This window comes from Macrosteles quadrilineatus, unplaced genomic scaffold, assembly GCF_028750875.1.
Source record: "Macrosteles quadrilineatus isolate MER2022 unplaced genomic scaffold, UCM_ALF_1.0 Scaffold_11__1_contigs__length_5352618, whole genome shotgun sequence".
Classification (NCBI taxonomy): Eukaryota; Metazoa; Arthropoda; class Insecta; order Hemiptera; family Cicadellidae; genus Macrosteles; species Macrosteles quadrilineatus.
The window spans coordinates 955,710-973,894 of record NW_026542604.1 but is presented as its reverse complement, the minus strand read 5'-3'; the positions used below and the strand labels follow the sequence as shown (position 1 = coordinate 973,894).

Genomic DNA, 18,185 nt, shown 5'->3' with positions numbered 1-18,185 from the left:
TTTTTCAAATGAGTTAAGTAGAGAAATACAAATTTTCCTGAGGTAGTATGGCTGATCACCAACACGTTTTTAGGACTTAAAGTCCCTAATTCCAAAATTTAGTCAAAATCCTTCTGCTGGATTTTCAGAGGCCTATATATTAGGCCTACAGACAAACAGACATAGGCTAGCTCATATTAGAGAATAGGATTATCTTCAGTAATATTCATTTGCAGTAAAAAATAATGGTATATTTGAATTCAGGAGGCAAAAAACTATAAAAAAAGGTATCAAAATTAAACATTTGTTTGGAAGCACTGAACTTAAGACTAATTTAGGAATAGGCTAAGATCAAGCAAGGTTAGGCTACAGGTTCTCAGGTCTCAGGTACGTTATATTTATAATTATTTAGACTAACATTTCGTATATCCATATTGCCTCAAAAAGCTAAACACTTACCATGATGAAGTGTAACAACTAGAGAAAAAAAGCTTCTTGTCTGAGGCCAGCAGCATCAAAAAGGCCAGCTAATTTTTAGCTTTCACCATTCAATTAATCATCTGTTATGTATTTTCTTTTTTCCAGACAAATACTTGATACAAAATATGGTCTCAAGAGATGGCAGATAGGTGAAATTGCTTCAAAAATAGGCCAACTCTACTACCATTACTAGTAAGTAACATTGACTATTTAATACCAGTTGTCTTTTGGGTACAGTTCCGCAGAGAACCTGTGATATACTATCGGATTGAATTGATACCTTTTGAATGAATACCACTCGGAAAGTTGATACTTTTTGTCCGCAGAACAATCAGGCCACACACTCCATGTTAAACGACCAAATCCTTAAACTTGATGTACGGTAGTCAATGAATGTATCAAATACATTGTGAAACTAAAAAAAACCCATTAAACTACCTACAAGATAATGCTGGCTAGTGGATCATCCTTAGCAAACCATAAATACTGTAGTCACAGTTGCAAATTTCAAATTTCGTGATCCTAGACATGCTATTACTGTATACTAGCATGTCCTTTCAATGCTCAGTCTATAGGCCATCAGCTGAGAATCTCTCAAGGGGAAATCTCTTTATCAGACTTATGACCACTCTTGTGTAACATGGTAAGCAGATGCTCATTGCTCATCTCACCTTTGTGCGTGTTACCATGATTGAGTCATGTGGTTCATTAACTTATCTCTCCTCAGAAGAACTTTCATCCTGAAACATTTTTAAACAACAACTTAATTGTGTTCAATTTTATCAGAGATTTTAACATAGATTTTTAGCATCTTACATTACCGTCTAAGTGTTTTAAGGTTACGTACACACTGGCAATGATATAGTTCATCGGTTCTCAAACTATAGGTTGCGACCAACTCGTGGACGGTACGAGGTATTTTTGGTGGGAATAGATTAAACACTCATCTCTTTCAAAATATTTTATCCACCAAAATAAACAGTAAGTGTAACATATTTCAAGACGTATGTTTTATTTTAACTTCTAACCACGTAATTACCAAACAGTTTTATAATAAAGTTATATACCTACAGATTCTCTAAATTTCAATTCAGTAATAGGAATAGCATAATAGAGCTGGTAGGATTTACAACATGTGTTAGAAGAAATGTTCTATCTTGATGTTTATACAAAACAAATACAGAAAAATGCTTCGTTTGGAAAATTACCTGCGCATAACATTGCCAACTTTCAATTTAGATATAATAAGTGTGTCTTGAGCTTCAGCTTCACAAATTTATTTAATTTTAGTTTTCTGAAGTGAAAGTGATTTTGCACTAAATATTGTATCTTCACTATCAAGGTGTGTATGTCTCATTAAATTATTGTCTTCAGTATAATAATATTTTACCTTTATGAACAAAATTGGGTACCGGTAACCACTGTTTTAGCATTACTCTAGGTGCCAAACAATCATCTACAGTATTGCAGGTATTGTACCTGAGAATACAGATAGTGGGCAGAAAATCTATCACTTTAATGATTTTTTTCATTGAAACTTTATAATGAAATGATATCCATGAGTTATACCATGACTAATACTTTTTCTGTTTTTTTTTCTTTTCAGTTTAAGAACAAGTGAAACAAACTATCTGAATGAAGCTTATTCATTCTATGCAGCAATCCGGGGGCGGGCATACTACTCAAGAGCTTCAAAAGAAGATAGGTATGACAAGAGAAAACAAAGGTGAAACTATAAACTTACAGTTGATTTTATGTCATCGCATATAATATCATCATTCTGATTAAAAATAGGGCCTATTCAAAGTTAATCATTACAGTACGTCTGTTCTTTTTTAGTTTCATTCTAGACAAAAAGTGAACATAAGTGACAGAAAAAACTTAAATGAAAATGAATGATAATTGTATGTATTCTTTTCAGTTTACTTAATTGAATAGCTTTAAAAAATTGGTTATTTCAAATTTGTTTCGGTTATAAACTATTTTCAGATCAAACTTTGGTCATTAGGCGGCCACTTAGGGCGGTCATACATACATACATGATACATGATCTCTCCGTCCGTAGTCCTTTGCCTTAAGGAATTGGACAGGTCAGGGTTAATACAAAGAATAACCAGCTTAATACTAATTTTTGTCACCGTCTAGGTAACTGTCTATGTCCTCTAAACTTAACTCTACTAGATATTTTTTTAATTCTGATTTGAATTTTGTTAAGCTCTGAATTTCAAGTAATTTTTTCGGTAGGGCCTGGTACAATTTCATTCCCATGTAATCTGGTTTGTGTTCAAATTTTGTGAGTTTATGTTGGACTGCATGTGTGCCCTTTGTTCGTGTGTTGTAAATGTGATTTGTAAAAGTTGGTTTAATGTTCTGTGATTTTATATAGCAAACTGATTCATAGATATAAAGTGAAGGGACTGTGAGAAAGCCAAGTTCTTTATAAACATTTTTGCAGCTGGTCCGAGGCGGCATGCCCAAGATTGCTCTTACTGCCATATTCTGCCAGACAAAGATCTGGTCAATATTCTTCTTAACAGCTCCCCATAGAATGATTGAATACAAGATGTGCTGTTCTATTAGGCCAAAATACACAAGTTTAGAGAGAGCCAGGTTTCCGAAGGTTCTTATTCTTCGAAGTACAAAGACCCCTCGAGCCATAGACCCCTCCAGTTTTTTTATTTGTGCATCCCAGCTCAATTTATCGTCCAATCTCACCCCCAAAAAGTCGGCAGTTTTTGAAATTTGAATTTGATCCTCTCCAATTAATAGGTTCGGAGTCCTATTATTTTTTAAATTTTGTCTTTTTGCAGTTTGGATACACATGTATCCTGTTTTTTGTGAATTTAATTTGAGTTTGTTCGAGGAGAAAAAGTCAGCCAAATCATTTGCTCTTTGATTAGATTCTGCCTCCAGGGCCGCGTCGTCAGTTCCCCTTACGAACAACGTTGTATCATCCACAAAGAGGTAGACGCTGTCCTGCGGAACAGTATCTGTGATGTTGTTGATGTAGACCAAGAAAAGGAGAGGTCCAAGGACAGATCCCTGGGGGACGCCATTGGAGATCAATTTTTTTGTTGATGAAATTCTTTCAGTTTTTGAATTTGAGTTTTTTTGAATCTCAGTGACTTGGAATCGGTTGCTCATATAGGATGTGAGCCACTTCAGCGCAAGTCCTGAGATTCCAATTGATGCCAATTTTTCCAATAGAATCGCAGGTTCGACACAATCGAAGGCTTTGGAGAGATCAGCAAAACAACCAACTACCGTCTCTCCAGCCTCCATTGCGTCTATACTGCTGTTGATGAAATCAATGAGTGCCAATTTTGTTGATTTGTTGCGTCTAAAACCATATTGTCTGTCACACAATATGTTATTTTTTTCCAAGAAGTTGCTAAGTTGCTCCGAAACAACTTTCTCAATCAATTTTGAAACGACTGGTAGGAGAGAGATTGGGCGATAATTCCCCGGATCAGTTCTGTCTGACTTTTTAAAAATTGGTTTTATTTTTGCAATTTTGCAATTCTGAGGGAAAATTCCAGATGTCAGTGAAAAATTGACAATGTGGGTAAGAGGAACTGCCACTTCCTCCCTACAATATTTTAGGACATGCATACTGATTCCATCTACACCACTAGAGTGTTTAGATGGTAGCTTTGAGAACAAATCCAGAAGGTAAGCAGATGTAATCAAATGAAATTGTCCAAGTTCAGCAGTGCCATTCCTCCTAAAACCAGATAAGGCATGGGTTTCCTGATCCTTGTTAACAAGCTTCGAAACATTAACAAAATAGTCATTTAGGGTTTCACACACTTCTATAGGATTTTCTATTTTGTTACCGTCAATATTCAGTATAATATTATTACAGTCTGAATTTTCTTTTGGCCTAATGCTGTTTATAATCTTCCAAGAGTCTTTAGATTTATTTTTTGAGCTGGATATGCAATCGTGTGCCCATTTTATTTTACTTTCCTGTATTTTGTTTTTATATTTATCTTTAAGCTTTAGGTATAATTCTTTGTCAGATATCATTCCTGTCAGCCTCCATACAGAGTATTGTTGGAACATTTTTTCCTTAGCAGCTATTATCTCATTGTTCATCCATTTGTTTTTTCCTTTGCGACTAAGATTAAGTTTTGTTTTTTTATTCGGGCAGCTGATATCAAAATAATATTTGAATGTTTCTATAAAGCTATCATATTTGGTATTAATATCAGGAGCATCATATACTGAGTTCCAGTCCTCTGACTGTAGCCTTATTTTAAGTTCATGAAGATTTTCATCAGTAATTATTCTTTTTTCTAAGGTTTTACTTTGGTTTGAGATACTATTTTGTTTTGAGATAATTTCAGGTAGGCCTATTTCTATTGAGATAGCACAGTGGTCTGAAATATGGGGTTCTTTTACTGCTGCTGATAATATTTCAAAGTTGGTTAAAAAATTGTCTATGCATGTGCTGGTTGTGTCTGTAATTCTAGTTGGTTCAAAAATGTTTGGTTTCATATCAAAACTTTTAATCAGAGTTGCAAATCTATGGTAAGTGTTGTCATCCTTGATCAAGTCGATATTGAAATCTGAGCCTATCACTATATATTTATTCTTAATGTTCAGTTTAAGTAGATATTCATTTAATTTGCTAAAGTATTCATCAAGGTTGCTGCTGTATGGAGACCTGTACATGGAAGCTACTACAAACTGTTTATTTCTCACAGAAAAACTTATTTCAGCACACTCAAAAATTGTTTCTTTTGAAAAAGTTATTCCTATGTCTGTGGACTTAAGGCTATCGAGTTTAATGGAATTTTTATTTTTGAAAATTGCTACACCACCCATATTTTTATACTCTCTGCCATAACCAGCAATAAATTCAAAGTTTTCTATTCTTAATTCTGATAGGCTATTTTGGTCTAGACCATGTTCATTAATAAGAAATAAATCTGGGTTTTCTGATTCTAAAAAATGTTCGATTTGTTCAATTTTATTTGTGATTCCCCTTACATTCAAATGAGTTATCTTAAAATTGTTTTTCTGTGTGAACCTTATTCTGTTCTTGCGATCTAAGTGTTTTCTGTTTCGGTTGCCGGTTGCAAGTTTTTTGTTATGTTTTTAGAGGTTTCGATTGCCGATTGTGAGATTTTTTTAATTTCAGAAGTGTTGGCTGTCAATTGCAAGTCATTTGTGATTGGAGAGGTTTCAGTGGTAGATTGTAAGTTTTTTGTAGTTTCAGAAGGCTTAGGTAAATCAAGCTTCCTCATTAGAGTTTTTGATTTCAAATTCAAATCAATTGAAGTCAGGTAGGCTAGTATTATACTGCACATAGTTTCTTTCCCAAGCTTGTTTAGGTGCATTCCGCTTTTTGTGTAGCAATTGCGATCAATCATTGAGTTTAGGCTTAGGTAGGCTACCTTGTTCCTGACACAAAATTCTCTAATCAGGGTATTTTGTTTCTTTATATTTTCATTTGGGACAGTTTTTGATATCAAGGTGGGCGTTTCAACGAGGATCAGGTTTTTTGGTTGGATCAGAGTTTGTTCTATTTCAGCAAGCACCAGTTTTACATTATTAATGGACTGAGCCGTTACATTGTTAGTTCCACCAACCACAACACAGGTGTCCTTCGGTGTCATATCCTTAAGCTCCTTTTTAGCTGTAACCAACACCGTGGCCATGGGTGCTCCAGGCAGCACGATAGCCTGAGCTTGACTACCGCACCCCCCTTTGCAGCCCATGTGTCTCAACTCTTCCCCACAGTGTCTCGCATGGCTGTCTCCAACAATTACTAACCGTGGCTTTTTTTGCCTACTAAGTTTAATAGGCTTCTTAACTAGGGCCATGGGTTTTTTAGGCCTAGCACTAGTTGGAGACTTTTTGTTGTGTGCTCCTGCAGCCGTCTGCAACCCCTCCCCGCCCATCTCCGCCAACACCTCAAATGAATTTGGGGTAGTCAGAGAGGGACCAGGAGCAGCCACAGCCGGTTCCCTACATCCCTTCCTCCTACTCACCACATCTGACCAGCTATTTTCACTTGGTTTAGTATTCAGAAGATTTTCACTGAGCTCAATTAATTTAGTTTCTTTCAGATTTAGCTGTTCCTCAAGTTCCCTCTTTTCCTTCAAGAGTGACTCAGCCAAGTCACGAGCTTTCTCATACTCATTTTTTATTACCTCATAAGGAAGTGGATTGTTACCTTTCTTGTGTAGCCTAATACAGACTGGACACACATAGGAATCTTTGCTAGAAATTAGCCTAAAAATAGATTTTTTCAAACGGCTACAAGCTATGTCAGAATGTACCCAAGCATCACAAATGTCGCAAGCTATGGAGCTACTTTTGTCATCTAAAATTATTTTGTTGCAGACTTTGCAGGAATCCTGCTTAGACTTGTTTGGAGTTGGTGTTTTAGGAGGTATTTTAGGTGTTTTAGAAGTTGGTGTTTTTGGAGAATTTAGTGATATCTTTCTTTGGGGTGTTGGCATTTTCCAAAGTTGTGTTTTTTGTGGTTTAGTTGAAATGTAAGTATGATTGCAGTCCTAGGGCTGCCAAGAGAGTACCAAAGGCCTTGAGGAAAAAATTACTTAATCTAAGTTGTCTTACCTGTAGTTCAATCGGAAGTTAATTAACAGATTATTCTTTGTTGTTATTTTGGTAGGTGAGTTAAAAGGTAATTTTAGTTGGTAAGCAGTGGATATTACAGTGTGATGAGAAAAACGGGATTTACGGCTTGACGAGGCTTCCTCCAAGATGGCGAGCGTTGCTTCCTCCTCGCTGCCAGCAGTCAATTCTTCATATTACGCTGTTATACTTGATTCCCAATTAGAACTTTTGTCATCATCACAATTAATTGCACTTTAACAAACTATTGTAGGTAATTTTTACTTAATAAGTGATAAAAAATAACCATTTAATATGCCAAAAGTGAAGAGCTTTAATTCAGCCGTCAGTACTCGCTTGGCAGTCGTGCCAACCTCCATTCGTTGGTTTAGCACAGGAATCTGTTCCAGTATGTGACTGCTCGAATAATAACTTATTTTTTGGCTTACGTATGAAAACAGATAGTTTAAGATTAATATATACACTCTTAATACAGGGTGTCCACATTCTGGAAAGTCAGGGATAGTCATGGAAAGTCATGGAAAAAAATTATGGTCATTGAAAGTCATGGAAATAGGCAAAAAGTCATGGAAAGTCATGGAAATCCCCAATGATGGATGGATTTCAGGGGACCTTTCAATGCTCTAGTCGGCCGTAACCGCGACTATTGTAGCATTTTTCCTAATTTTTCTCAAATGTACGACAATTTCAATTTATACAGTTGTCTTAGTTTATGGGTTTTGAGTTTGTATTGATTCATTGTTGTACCTATTGTACTCCGTTGTAATCTGTTAACACATATTTCAATATTTTCTTGTGAAATAACTTGTCTAGGCAGTATTATTCGTGTGTGTACGGTATATTATAATTTTTGAGTTAAGTTAGCGAGTCATGGAAATCAATGGTTAATGGTCATGGATAGTCATGGAAAGTCAGGGAAATTGATGACAAAATTTCTGTGGACACCCTGTTAATATTAAGTATTAGCCAAATAAATCGCCATTTTAACAGCTTTTTTTCACAAAAAAAAGGTAATGAAATATGCCTTACCTGCAGAGTTCTTAGAAGCTAAAAACGAAAATTCAAAACATGTCCAAGCTAAATCATCAAAATAAACATAAAATAATTAACAATAATTAAAAGATGACAATTAAATATGAAGAATAGAGTAATATCTATTGTCTAAACTAGTTTTTTTTCACTCATGTCTTAATTTAACTCTTATTATAGATGATTTAGAGTGAAACCATAAACCATCATTCATAGGCACCGGTCATTCACTGGGCAAGTCACCCTATGTGTTTATTACAACTCTTCATATCCCCAGGGATGAATAAAGGTTTTTAAATAATTTGGTATTCAGTTAAAAAATTAACTTTTAGTTTACCAACGAGTGGTTGCCTAACAGATAAAACCAGGATTACTTGCCAGTAAATAAGATATTTTTAGCCTTTGATCTATATGTAATCAATTTCCACCACTCTTAATGCTAACCAATTCACAAACAAAATTATGTACACTGATTTCCCTAATAAGTTAGCTCCCAATGACCGTGTTTTGCTAATTTAGAAACAGCTTTTACCTTTTTGAAGACACTAGTATGGTTTTAATAAGTCTAAATGTTGAAAAGGCGAAAGATTTATTCGTTTTGAAGGGAAACCAGAGGGGATATTTATTGCAGTGAAAATATAATAGAATGTCATGCTATGATAAAACCAAGAGAATACAAAAAAAATTCAATATTCATTCCTTGGTAGGCTACTTTATTGTTCAGAAACATCGGTAGGGAATTTACTAGTGAGAGAATTGTACAGCTGATGAAATGTACTCCGCGTCTCTGTTCTCTAAAAATTTTCCTTAGTTATCACTTGCAACATGATCTGTGGGTTGAATCATCTTTCCGAGTTAACTTTTAAGTAGGTATACCTAAATATACCATCATAATGACAGAGTTAATTTTTTCAATGGTATCCATACTACTTGTATATGGTAAAATACAGCATGCACAATGTGATATCCATAAATGTGTTGAGTTCATAACAGACAAATCATAGACTCTACGTATTGAGAATTTTCTCTACTTGTAAACTGTTGTAAGCAGTTATTTTTTTTTTATTTACAGTTGACTTTTGTGAGTTCGATTTAATTTAAGTCTTGGAGATATATTTTATTGTCTACTGTGATAAAAAATATCTGAAACAGTTTCTGAAATATTGTTGATCAATTAATCAGACATTACTATGAGCTGGAACATTTGATGTACCTAGCTCAGTTTAACCATGTGTAGATCAATGTTTACACATGAAGATTGAAACTAGGGGTTAACTATTTAATGCTATTTCTGTGCAAGAGTTTCCCACAAAAAAGTTGCCCAAAAGTAAAACATAATTACTGACTTACTCCTGTGGTAATTGGAAAGAAATTTGTTTTTCCAACATATTGCCTCCAACTCCTTTATTCGTCTGCTACTTCCCCAGCTATACCAAGCGTTCTCAGATTGTCAAACTAACACATTTTGGGTGTGGTGTAATGTGGATTTAAAGTGGAACTCCTTGTAATTTTCCTTTCCACATACTATCATTCTTGTGTTTTTACTTGTATACACATGAATCAATCTACTTTCTTTTGGGTAGTTCAAATATGAATTGTTTGTGAGGGCCTATCTCTTAGTAATTAAGTGTTAGTAATATGATTGTTATGTAATCTCATTTTTGTTTTTCTGAATAGAATCTTACTTTTGGCCGATTTGAGTGTGTCTTTAATTGACTTACGTATTCTCTATTATTCAGTAATTTATATCATAATTTAAGTCTGGGCCAAGGTTGTAGTTCCGTGAAATGATGGGAAAAGCATAAAATACGAACCATAAGATCTCTATCACATAGTGTTGGAAGCTACTTCAGAATCAAATACAGTATGTCCTTGGCATAGTTAGATACTGTAGATAAGATATTAATTCTAAGGGGGAAATAAGTAAGTAAGTATCTCTGAATATTCCAGCAGTAGTCAGTAAACTCTCATTAATATAGACTAATAGGATCACCAAGTTGTCGAGGAAAAACTAAACGTTTGATATCTTACGCTGAGGCTGTATGCCTACAGTTATCCCTTACTAAATTATTTGATAGAACTAGCATAAATTGAATATGAATTCTTAAAACTATCAACTACTAGAATTATTTTATGTCAGTACAACTACACGGATGCAATATAATGATCAATGAGGGACGGCTGTCCGAAACAAGTGAGGACGCTACTTTGCCGGCATAATGTGGGGCATGCTGGTATCAGAGACCAAACATTTCTAACCCACGGTTCAAATGCAGCCAAAGAGTTATAAAGCCAAAAGCTCATTGGTGTGATGAACAAGTAATCAGACCTTCAGCCATGATAGTGATAATGTTTCACGCTGTGAAAACCCAAATTTAAATCCAACGTTTTGTTCCATCGCTGTGCGCCTTTAAATAGTTTCCTTCTCAACAAAACTGCGTAGCTCATTAAAATTAAGTAACTGTCCAGATTAGGCAGAGCTGCATTGAGGGGGTTCAGATTCTTGGGGGTTGTGCTATTTTGTGGAACTACTAATTGTTTGTTGTAGGTCTGACTTGATGGTCAAGAAGCTGCGATATTACGCTAGGTTTATTGTCGTCTGTTTGTTGCTCAAGAAGATGAAATTAGTGAGAGATCTTGTTATGGTAAGAGTCTACATCTAATTTGTTAGTATATACTATATGGTATGTATGGCCGTAGATAAATTATTGTGAAGTAGAAACTCCATTCCTATGATAAGCCTGGTTTACACGGGTCGTGTATGTCAGGCGAGTTGTTTGGCCCAGTTACTTATATTTATTACTTCTCTATGGTGTATGGTATTCCTCCGTAGACAGATACCGTAGCTTTTGTGTTAAATGTTGTTTAAGAGCCAAGACACGCCAAGAGTCTAATGCTGAATATAGAACTTAAATCACTGAATTAGATTAGGCTATTAAAATAACTGAATCGCCACTTAAATTCAGAGGTTGCTTATCTTTTTGGCAAATAACTTTCAAATGGGGAATAAATCAACTAAAGTGGAAGGTGATATTCTGAAAGAGAATAAAATGTGCTACAAATTACTATTATGTATTTCTTGAAAATACTCAACAAATTCAGCCAAAATTTTCCTCCAAATAAAAAATTAAAAAACCCCCAGTTTTAAATGTAATTCTTATTGAAAACATGTATTATTTGCAAATGTACAGGGAGAGTGAGCTTTCTTTTTTTACAACCCATTAGTTAATAAAATCGGTCCAGTAGAACTGTAGATTTAGTTGTACAAACATTTTCAAAACTGAATTTTGAACTGAGTAGATTGACCCTCAGCATAAATCATCAATCTTTATTGGTTGTCATACAAGGCAAAACAATGCAACGCAGGGCAGGAACATAGATTAAGCAATAAGCATACGTATGCTTAATCTATGGCAGGACTGACCAACTGTTCAACTGAACCATTGAGTACTGAACTAACCTCAAAACCAAAACTCTACAGGAAACAGATGTTTCGCGGGGAAATCGTGATGGTGGGGCTACAGGGCTGTAGGGTGTCTACAGACCCTGTTATAGTTCCCACCTGATAATGAAAAGGTAGCTGGTTTAATCCTTCGCATAAAAGTCAGTAGCTTTTAGTTGTTTGATTGGGGGTTTAATAAATGAGAAAACCTTACACACAATAACTAGCTAAAGAAATAGCTAGTTACTCACTCTGAAAGCCTCATGTCACATCACACTCGACTCTACACTCATCTTTCTTTCATATTTTGGTTGAAATACCCAGCTGTCTTTCTATCTAGAAAATGATCATTATTATGAATACATGATTATTTCCAAAACCTGTAACAAATTTAATAATAACAACATTGATTTGTAGGAAATGTACGTTACCTTTATTATATTTTATCTGGTTTGGTGTAGGAATTAGACAAACAAATTGTAGACTACACGAGTACTTATGAGCCGGATGATCAGCTGGAGTGGTCGCTAGTTCTGGAGGAAATCAAGAGCTTCATCAAGGCGGACGGGATCGTACAAGTCCTCCACGCGGACTCTAACACCATTGTGTTGTCTCACAGGTACTCTGAAGTCTCATTGCTCAGTTATAACTACAGTATAACTCCAAATATCAGGATTAATCGGTACCGGACTCCATGTGAATAATCTAAATTCCAGATAGTTAACTTGTTTAAGAAAACAAATATATGTCAGTGGCACTAAGCAGATGATTGATGTTGATCACACGTTGCTTGATTCAACACTACTTTAGACTACATGATAGACACTATAGCACACATTCTAAGAATATGTAAGGGATTGCCGCCAACTGTGATGAACTTAATTTTTCTAGCCAAAATCTTTTCCTTCTTTTGATGATCCGGATAGTTGGAGGACTATATATGATATAACTGTAGTTTACCAGAAGCCAGTTGGCTCTCAGGATGCCAGCCTCAAGTAACTTGATATGTATTAACCTGCCTCCCTACTGGCCTTGTGTTCGCTTTAGACATCAAAAAAGATTGTGATGCTGATGGTATTGATATTGAGTGGATCCATCAAAAATACTTAAACTTCTGGAATGAACAACTGTGAATTGTGTGGCTAAACCATGAAAATGAGGAAGGGATGGTTCAGATTCTTAATTCCTTATATCCTTCAATACCGGTGGTATCAAGGACTAATCATTTCTCGATATTTTGGATTCAATCATCCACAATGGTAATATCCTGCGATTGTGTTAACATCATAATAATCCCAAATAAGTTCTAAACTTGTAGAATAATTCTTCATGATTAATGTCTAATATAATGGGTAGATTTTTGTAGTATTTTACTATTGCATGTTCTATTACATTTGTTTTTCTTTCAAAAACTATTCAGTGTACATGATGTTACGCAAGGATTGATTTGTTTCTAGGTTAAGTCCATTAACAACTCCACCTGTAGAACGAACAACTATGATGAACTTGACTCTACAAGAAATATTAATCATTGGTAACTGCAATGATCAGGTAATTTGATATCTACTTGCTCTCTTTGCCTAGAAAGTATTTTTTCCTAATACTTATTCGTTTGTAATTTGATATTTATAATATTTAACTATAATTTTGATTTTGATATAATCAATGAATTTATCTGTTTCAAATCTATATCTCTTCTTCTTCTGTAGCCTTCATTTGATGTTTATCACCTCATCTTTTTGTTTAGATTCTGCACTACTCATGTCATGTCTCACTGCCTAAAATGTTCTTTGGGTGGTTTTTAAGTGAGGATTCAAAAAAAGTCAGCAATTTTGTATAAGATTAAAGAATAAAGATGGATGTCTAGCCCCCAACTGATCAATTACTGATTTTTATTGATTTGATTATTTTTCTTGTTTTACGGAGACAAACTGGTGAAACATCTAGTCACAGTTTAGCCAGGGTTAAAATAAAAATGATAACAATTTAATATAGCCAAGTCAGCCAACGACAAAGTACACTAATATCAATTGCCAATTTCTGTCCTTTGGTCAACTTTTGTAACTAGGCCAAACTGAAAATACAATTTTTCATAAACCATTGCATCTTTTATGTCACATCCAACTATCAAAGTATTGAAAGCATAAATTAGTTGTGACAGTAGCTTTTTCTTTGAGTGGCTCATGCAACTAAGTTGTAGGTATGTTTTTTTTATTGGCTACAGCTGGTCAATAAATGGGTTGTGTACTACTATCAAAAATCAATGGCTATGGTAATTAATTTACCATAGTGCCTTAGGGAGAAGTGAGACGGGTTCTATTGACACTTGTGTTTGACAGGTCAAGTTCAGTGAGCTCACCATGGACATGTTTAGAATGCTACAAACCCTGGAGAGAGAGCCTCAGGACGAGTTCAACCACATCTACGATGCGTCACCTGCCCCGGGAAGAGTGCCTTTTGTAAGAATCAACAATCTTAATTCTGCACAAGACGCTAAAGAACATGTACATTGTACAAATACAGTGTATTGAATATCCTCAATAAGCCTGCAACTCCACTTGCAGTAGATTGCTGCAAATTGTAGCGCACTAAACGCAACAGTTGGTGGCTCCACTAGCAGCAGAATACGAACTACAATCTGCAGTGTCCTCAAATGCAACGTGGCTCCACTAGCAGTTTAGTGTAGCGCCGAAGGGGTAACAGAATTATACCCCCTAAAATAACCCCAATAAAAAAATGCCTACGTAATTTTGACGTCACGATGGGCAGGGCTTATACACGGTCGAGAAACAGCCCGCGACTGGAAATTTACCCCAAATATATTATTAAATAATCAACATGTAATTGTTTGCTTATAAAGTAATTTGCCATACCACCGAAATTTTAACCCTGGAAATCTACCCCCGGAAATCTACCCCCTGTGGTCAAATGAAACAAGTCCAATACCGGAATTCTACCCCCCGTGGTCGGCTACTCTACGTATTGGTCAAGATTAATTGTTTTACTTGATTTTCTGTAGTTGGTTTATGTAAATCAACAGCTCTTCGGTTAATCAATATTACCTTCTAGTATCCACTATTAGGTTAGGTTAGGATAGGTTACCAAATTATAAAATCAACTACAACAATGAATCTTGACTGATACGAAGCATAGCTGACCACGAGGGGTTGATTTCCGGGATTGGTCATTTCTGATTTGACTACTGGGGGTAGATTTCCGGGGATAGTTTTCCGGGAGTAAAATTCCGGTGTCAGGTTTATTTGGATTTTGATTCATTACAGCCGTTAAGTATACCACTGAAATGTGAGTTGATTGAAATAAGTAATAATTTTTCTGTCCTAAAAGCTTGTGGCCGGATATCTACCCCAGTCAAAATGACGTAGACGTTTTTTCATGGCGGTAAATTCCTGGTGGTAGAATTCTGGCGACCCGTGGGCTAGGTAAACGTGGCCCTCGATCATGCCACAAATTAATATTCGTACCGTAGTTTAGTTATCAGTATACTTTTAGCAAGACGACTCCGATCACAATAGAGGAAATGGTGGATTGTGAAAATAGCCGAGTGAATATAGCCTGTCTAGTAATTATAAGATAGTCAATAGCTTAAATTACTCTAAAGTAACCCTCAAAGTTGGTGGTATAAAACTGGACCCATCTTGTCCTTAATCTTTTGCTTTGGGGCTTACAAAAATAGTCCTGGTGATAAATCAGGTGATCTTGGGCAGCTGATGGCCTATCAAGCTTTGGATAATTGATTGCTAATCATTGTACAACTGTGCCATGCGCGTCACAGTTTTATTCATATATGCCCGACTCTTCCATTATTCCACAGACACACCCCACCAGTTCAATCGTTTCAAATTGGTAGCAATCGCTACACAACGTTATTGTTGATAAAAAAAGCTCGTTGTTGTTTCTCATATTCTTAAAAATCGTTGTCTTTTATCTTACTTTGACTTCATAGTGATTATTATGATTTTCCAACCCATTTTTGTTTTCAGGAAAAAAGCTATTCAGTGACTAGTACGAAAGGAGGGGTCGGCTATCCTGTAGTGACGGGGTGTCAGGAGAACGGAGACCGTCCTCTCAAGAGAGAGAATCCTCACAAGTACTTGCTCTACAAGCCTACCTTCAGTCAGGTCATGGTGTTCTTGGCCTCAGGTTAGTCTACATGTACTATCCCATATATACCAGCTAGGGACTATGTAAAAATATAATATTTGAAATTAAATGAAATGATATTTATTCGTCTATAGACATTATATAAATGCATGAGACACAGTCAAATTATATAAATACATGCTGGTAGAGGCACAATTCAAGTTCAGTCAACTAATAGTAATGAAAACAATTAGTGTACAAGGTTTTAGGATACTTAAACTTACACATCATGCAAATAAATAATGGTACAAAAGCAGATATAGACAGGCTGAAAAAGACATTCGAGGCTGGAATTAGATAATCATATGTGGTTATGTCATTGGTTGTAAAGCAAAAAAATCATCAATCTTATACAGGAGGTTTCTGACAAGCCATTCATAAATTGCATTCTTAAAACTATTGTAAGGGAGTTGAATATTCTTGGCGATAGTTTGTTTCACAACTTTCTAACCATAATAATATGGCTTTTCCAGTCTTGTAAAAGGAATGTCAAGGTTTTCTCTTTTCCTAGTGTCAAAGCATGCTTTTGACTCTAGGATACTTTTTGTTCATACTACTGCCAAAACGGAATTTTATAATCCATGGGTTGCTTGACTAAAGCAGTTCTTTTCATCCCAGGTCAAAAATAGAAACAGCTGGCTCCAAATACATCAGCTGTACATTTTCTGAGATTAAAGATTGTTTGCAGACAACGCGGATGAAAATAGCCCTAATAATAAAAATACTAGAGGACCCTTGTTGCTCCACAGCGTAAAATAAATATCATATAGAAAGAAATAATCAAATTTATGATTTTTGATTGAGTAATACAGTATCTTGAACTTAACTTATTAAAACAATTAGTAGCTCAAACGAAAGCCTATAATTTACTGATTATTTTGAGTATAAAAAATGTTTACATATAAGCTGAGTGGGACTGTAGATAAATATATTACGATGCTTGATGTGAAATCTGTACGTGCATGCACACCTTCAATTTGAGACCTCAATCATGAAAATTAGTCGGGTAGAAGAGCCAAACGAACTCGGAAAAGATAAACCAAATTTTTTAAATACATAACTTGTTGTATTATTATAAAATTTTGTTTGCGTTTAAGATCGTGTTACATTGTAAATTTATCGTTTTTTTTTTTTCAATAAACACTCCATTATCAACATTAAGGTATCAAAAAGTAAAAATGTTTAATATTTCAATAGTTTACATTTTGAATTTTTATTTTATTTATAATTAATAGCAAAACCTAATGGAAACCATTTCGGGAGCTAATTTCAAAAGTTAAACAATGAGTGAAAAAACTATAATTTTCTGGTTCAATTAGCTTAAAGTAGTGCGTAGTATGACAAAAAATATAATTCATCTCATGGGCAAAATGTCTTTTCTGCATTTGGTTATTGAAGAGAACAGAGAAGATTCACTGAAGGACCCAAGTGATGAAAATACTATTGTACTACTAACATTCCTAGTATATGTTTCAACTGGTATAGCGTCTGGGACTTTGGTCCTGGGTTCAAATCCCGCCAATCATTAATGGATTTTATTTAAGTGATAATGCTGCGACCCCTCTCTAGACATAAACAATTCCGAGCCAGAACCTAGAGGAGTTTAAAAATACATATAGGCCTACTGTACTTGTTTCCACCAGTGTAGGCTAACCTATCTTGCCTGGCTTCTCATCAATAGAATAAAAGTTGAAAGAAATTGAAAATGTTTTATTTTTAACAGCAATGTTTTTTATTAATTAAACATTTTATTTTATTCTGGACTCATATTTCAGGGTTCAAAGAGCTGCCTGCCAACGGAGCACTGCTGCTGTACATCTCTGCAGACGGCTGTTTCTCGTCCAACAAACATGCGGAGGACAGTGAGTAGCACAGACTCTAATACCTCTTGGGATTCTCTTAAATCGATTGACATTATGATAAAATTTAGATAATTTGTTACTTTTTTGGGTGTGTAGCTAGCACAGCAATAAGTGTAACACAATTTAATACGAGAAGCTCTATCCCTACAAAATTTGTAAGGTTTGGACCACTTTTTTTTAATGTGTTTGAGATTCTTCTATAAAAATTACATTGACAAAGTAATGAGGGCATTTTTAGTTCTTGGTGAGGGCATACTATCCTTATATATACGTGAAGGCGATTTCTACGAAACACTACTCCTCCGTTAAATTGACAGATTTTTACAAACGAGGTGTCAAAATTAAGTATTTTTCGTGTAGATGCCCCCTTTCACAAATTCCTGTAATAAAAGTCTTAGGACTTTGCCCCACAGGCCATCAAAATTCCAATGTATTTCTTATGAAGAAAAGATTTTGTTTACTTAAACAGACGCATAATTTGTATTAATTACAGCTGTTCATAGTAAACACATGATACACAAAAGAGTGTTCGTTTCCAGTTTCGATAACTGGAGGTGAGTGATTGATTACATTATCTTTGAGTTTACTCTTTAAGTCAACGGAAATTGTGACTGTTATTCGTA

The 18,185-nt window shown here is 35.2% G+C and overlaps 1 protein-coding gene across 3 annotated transcripts in view; it reads left to right on the top strand.

Moving 5' to 3' along the window:
• LOC129004758 (protein SCAI-like) overlaps positions 1-18,185 on the top strand; it is a 58,662-nt gene that overhangs the window by 21,754 nt on the left and 18,723 nt on the right. For 2 of the 3 annotated variants that reach the window (XM_054433380.1, XM_054433381.1), the window contains 8 exons: positions 565-651; positions 2,066-2,164; positions 10,646-10,742; positions 12,001-12,158; positions 12,997-13,090; positions 13,879-13,998; positions 15,541-15,700; positions 17,476-17,562. In XM_054433380.1, the coding sequence (XP_054289355.1) occupies positions 565-651; positions 2,066-2,164; positions 10,646-10,742; positions 12,001-12,158; positions 12,997-13,090; positions 13,879-13,998; positions 15,541-15,700; positions 17,476-17,562 (902 nt within the window). Of the gene's footprint in view, positions 1-564; positions 652-2,065; positions 2,186-10,645; positions 10,743-12,000; positions 12,159-12,996; positions 13,091-13,878; positions 13,999-15,540; positions 15,701-17,475; positions 17,563-18,185 lie in introns of all 3 variants that reach the window. The other variant, XM_054433379.1, reaches the window with a different exon arrangement.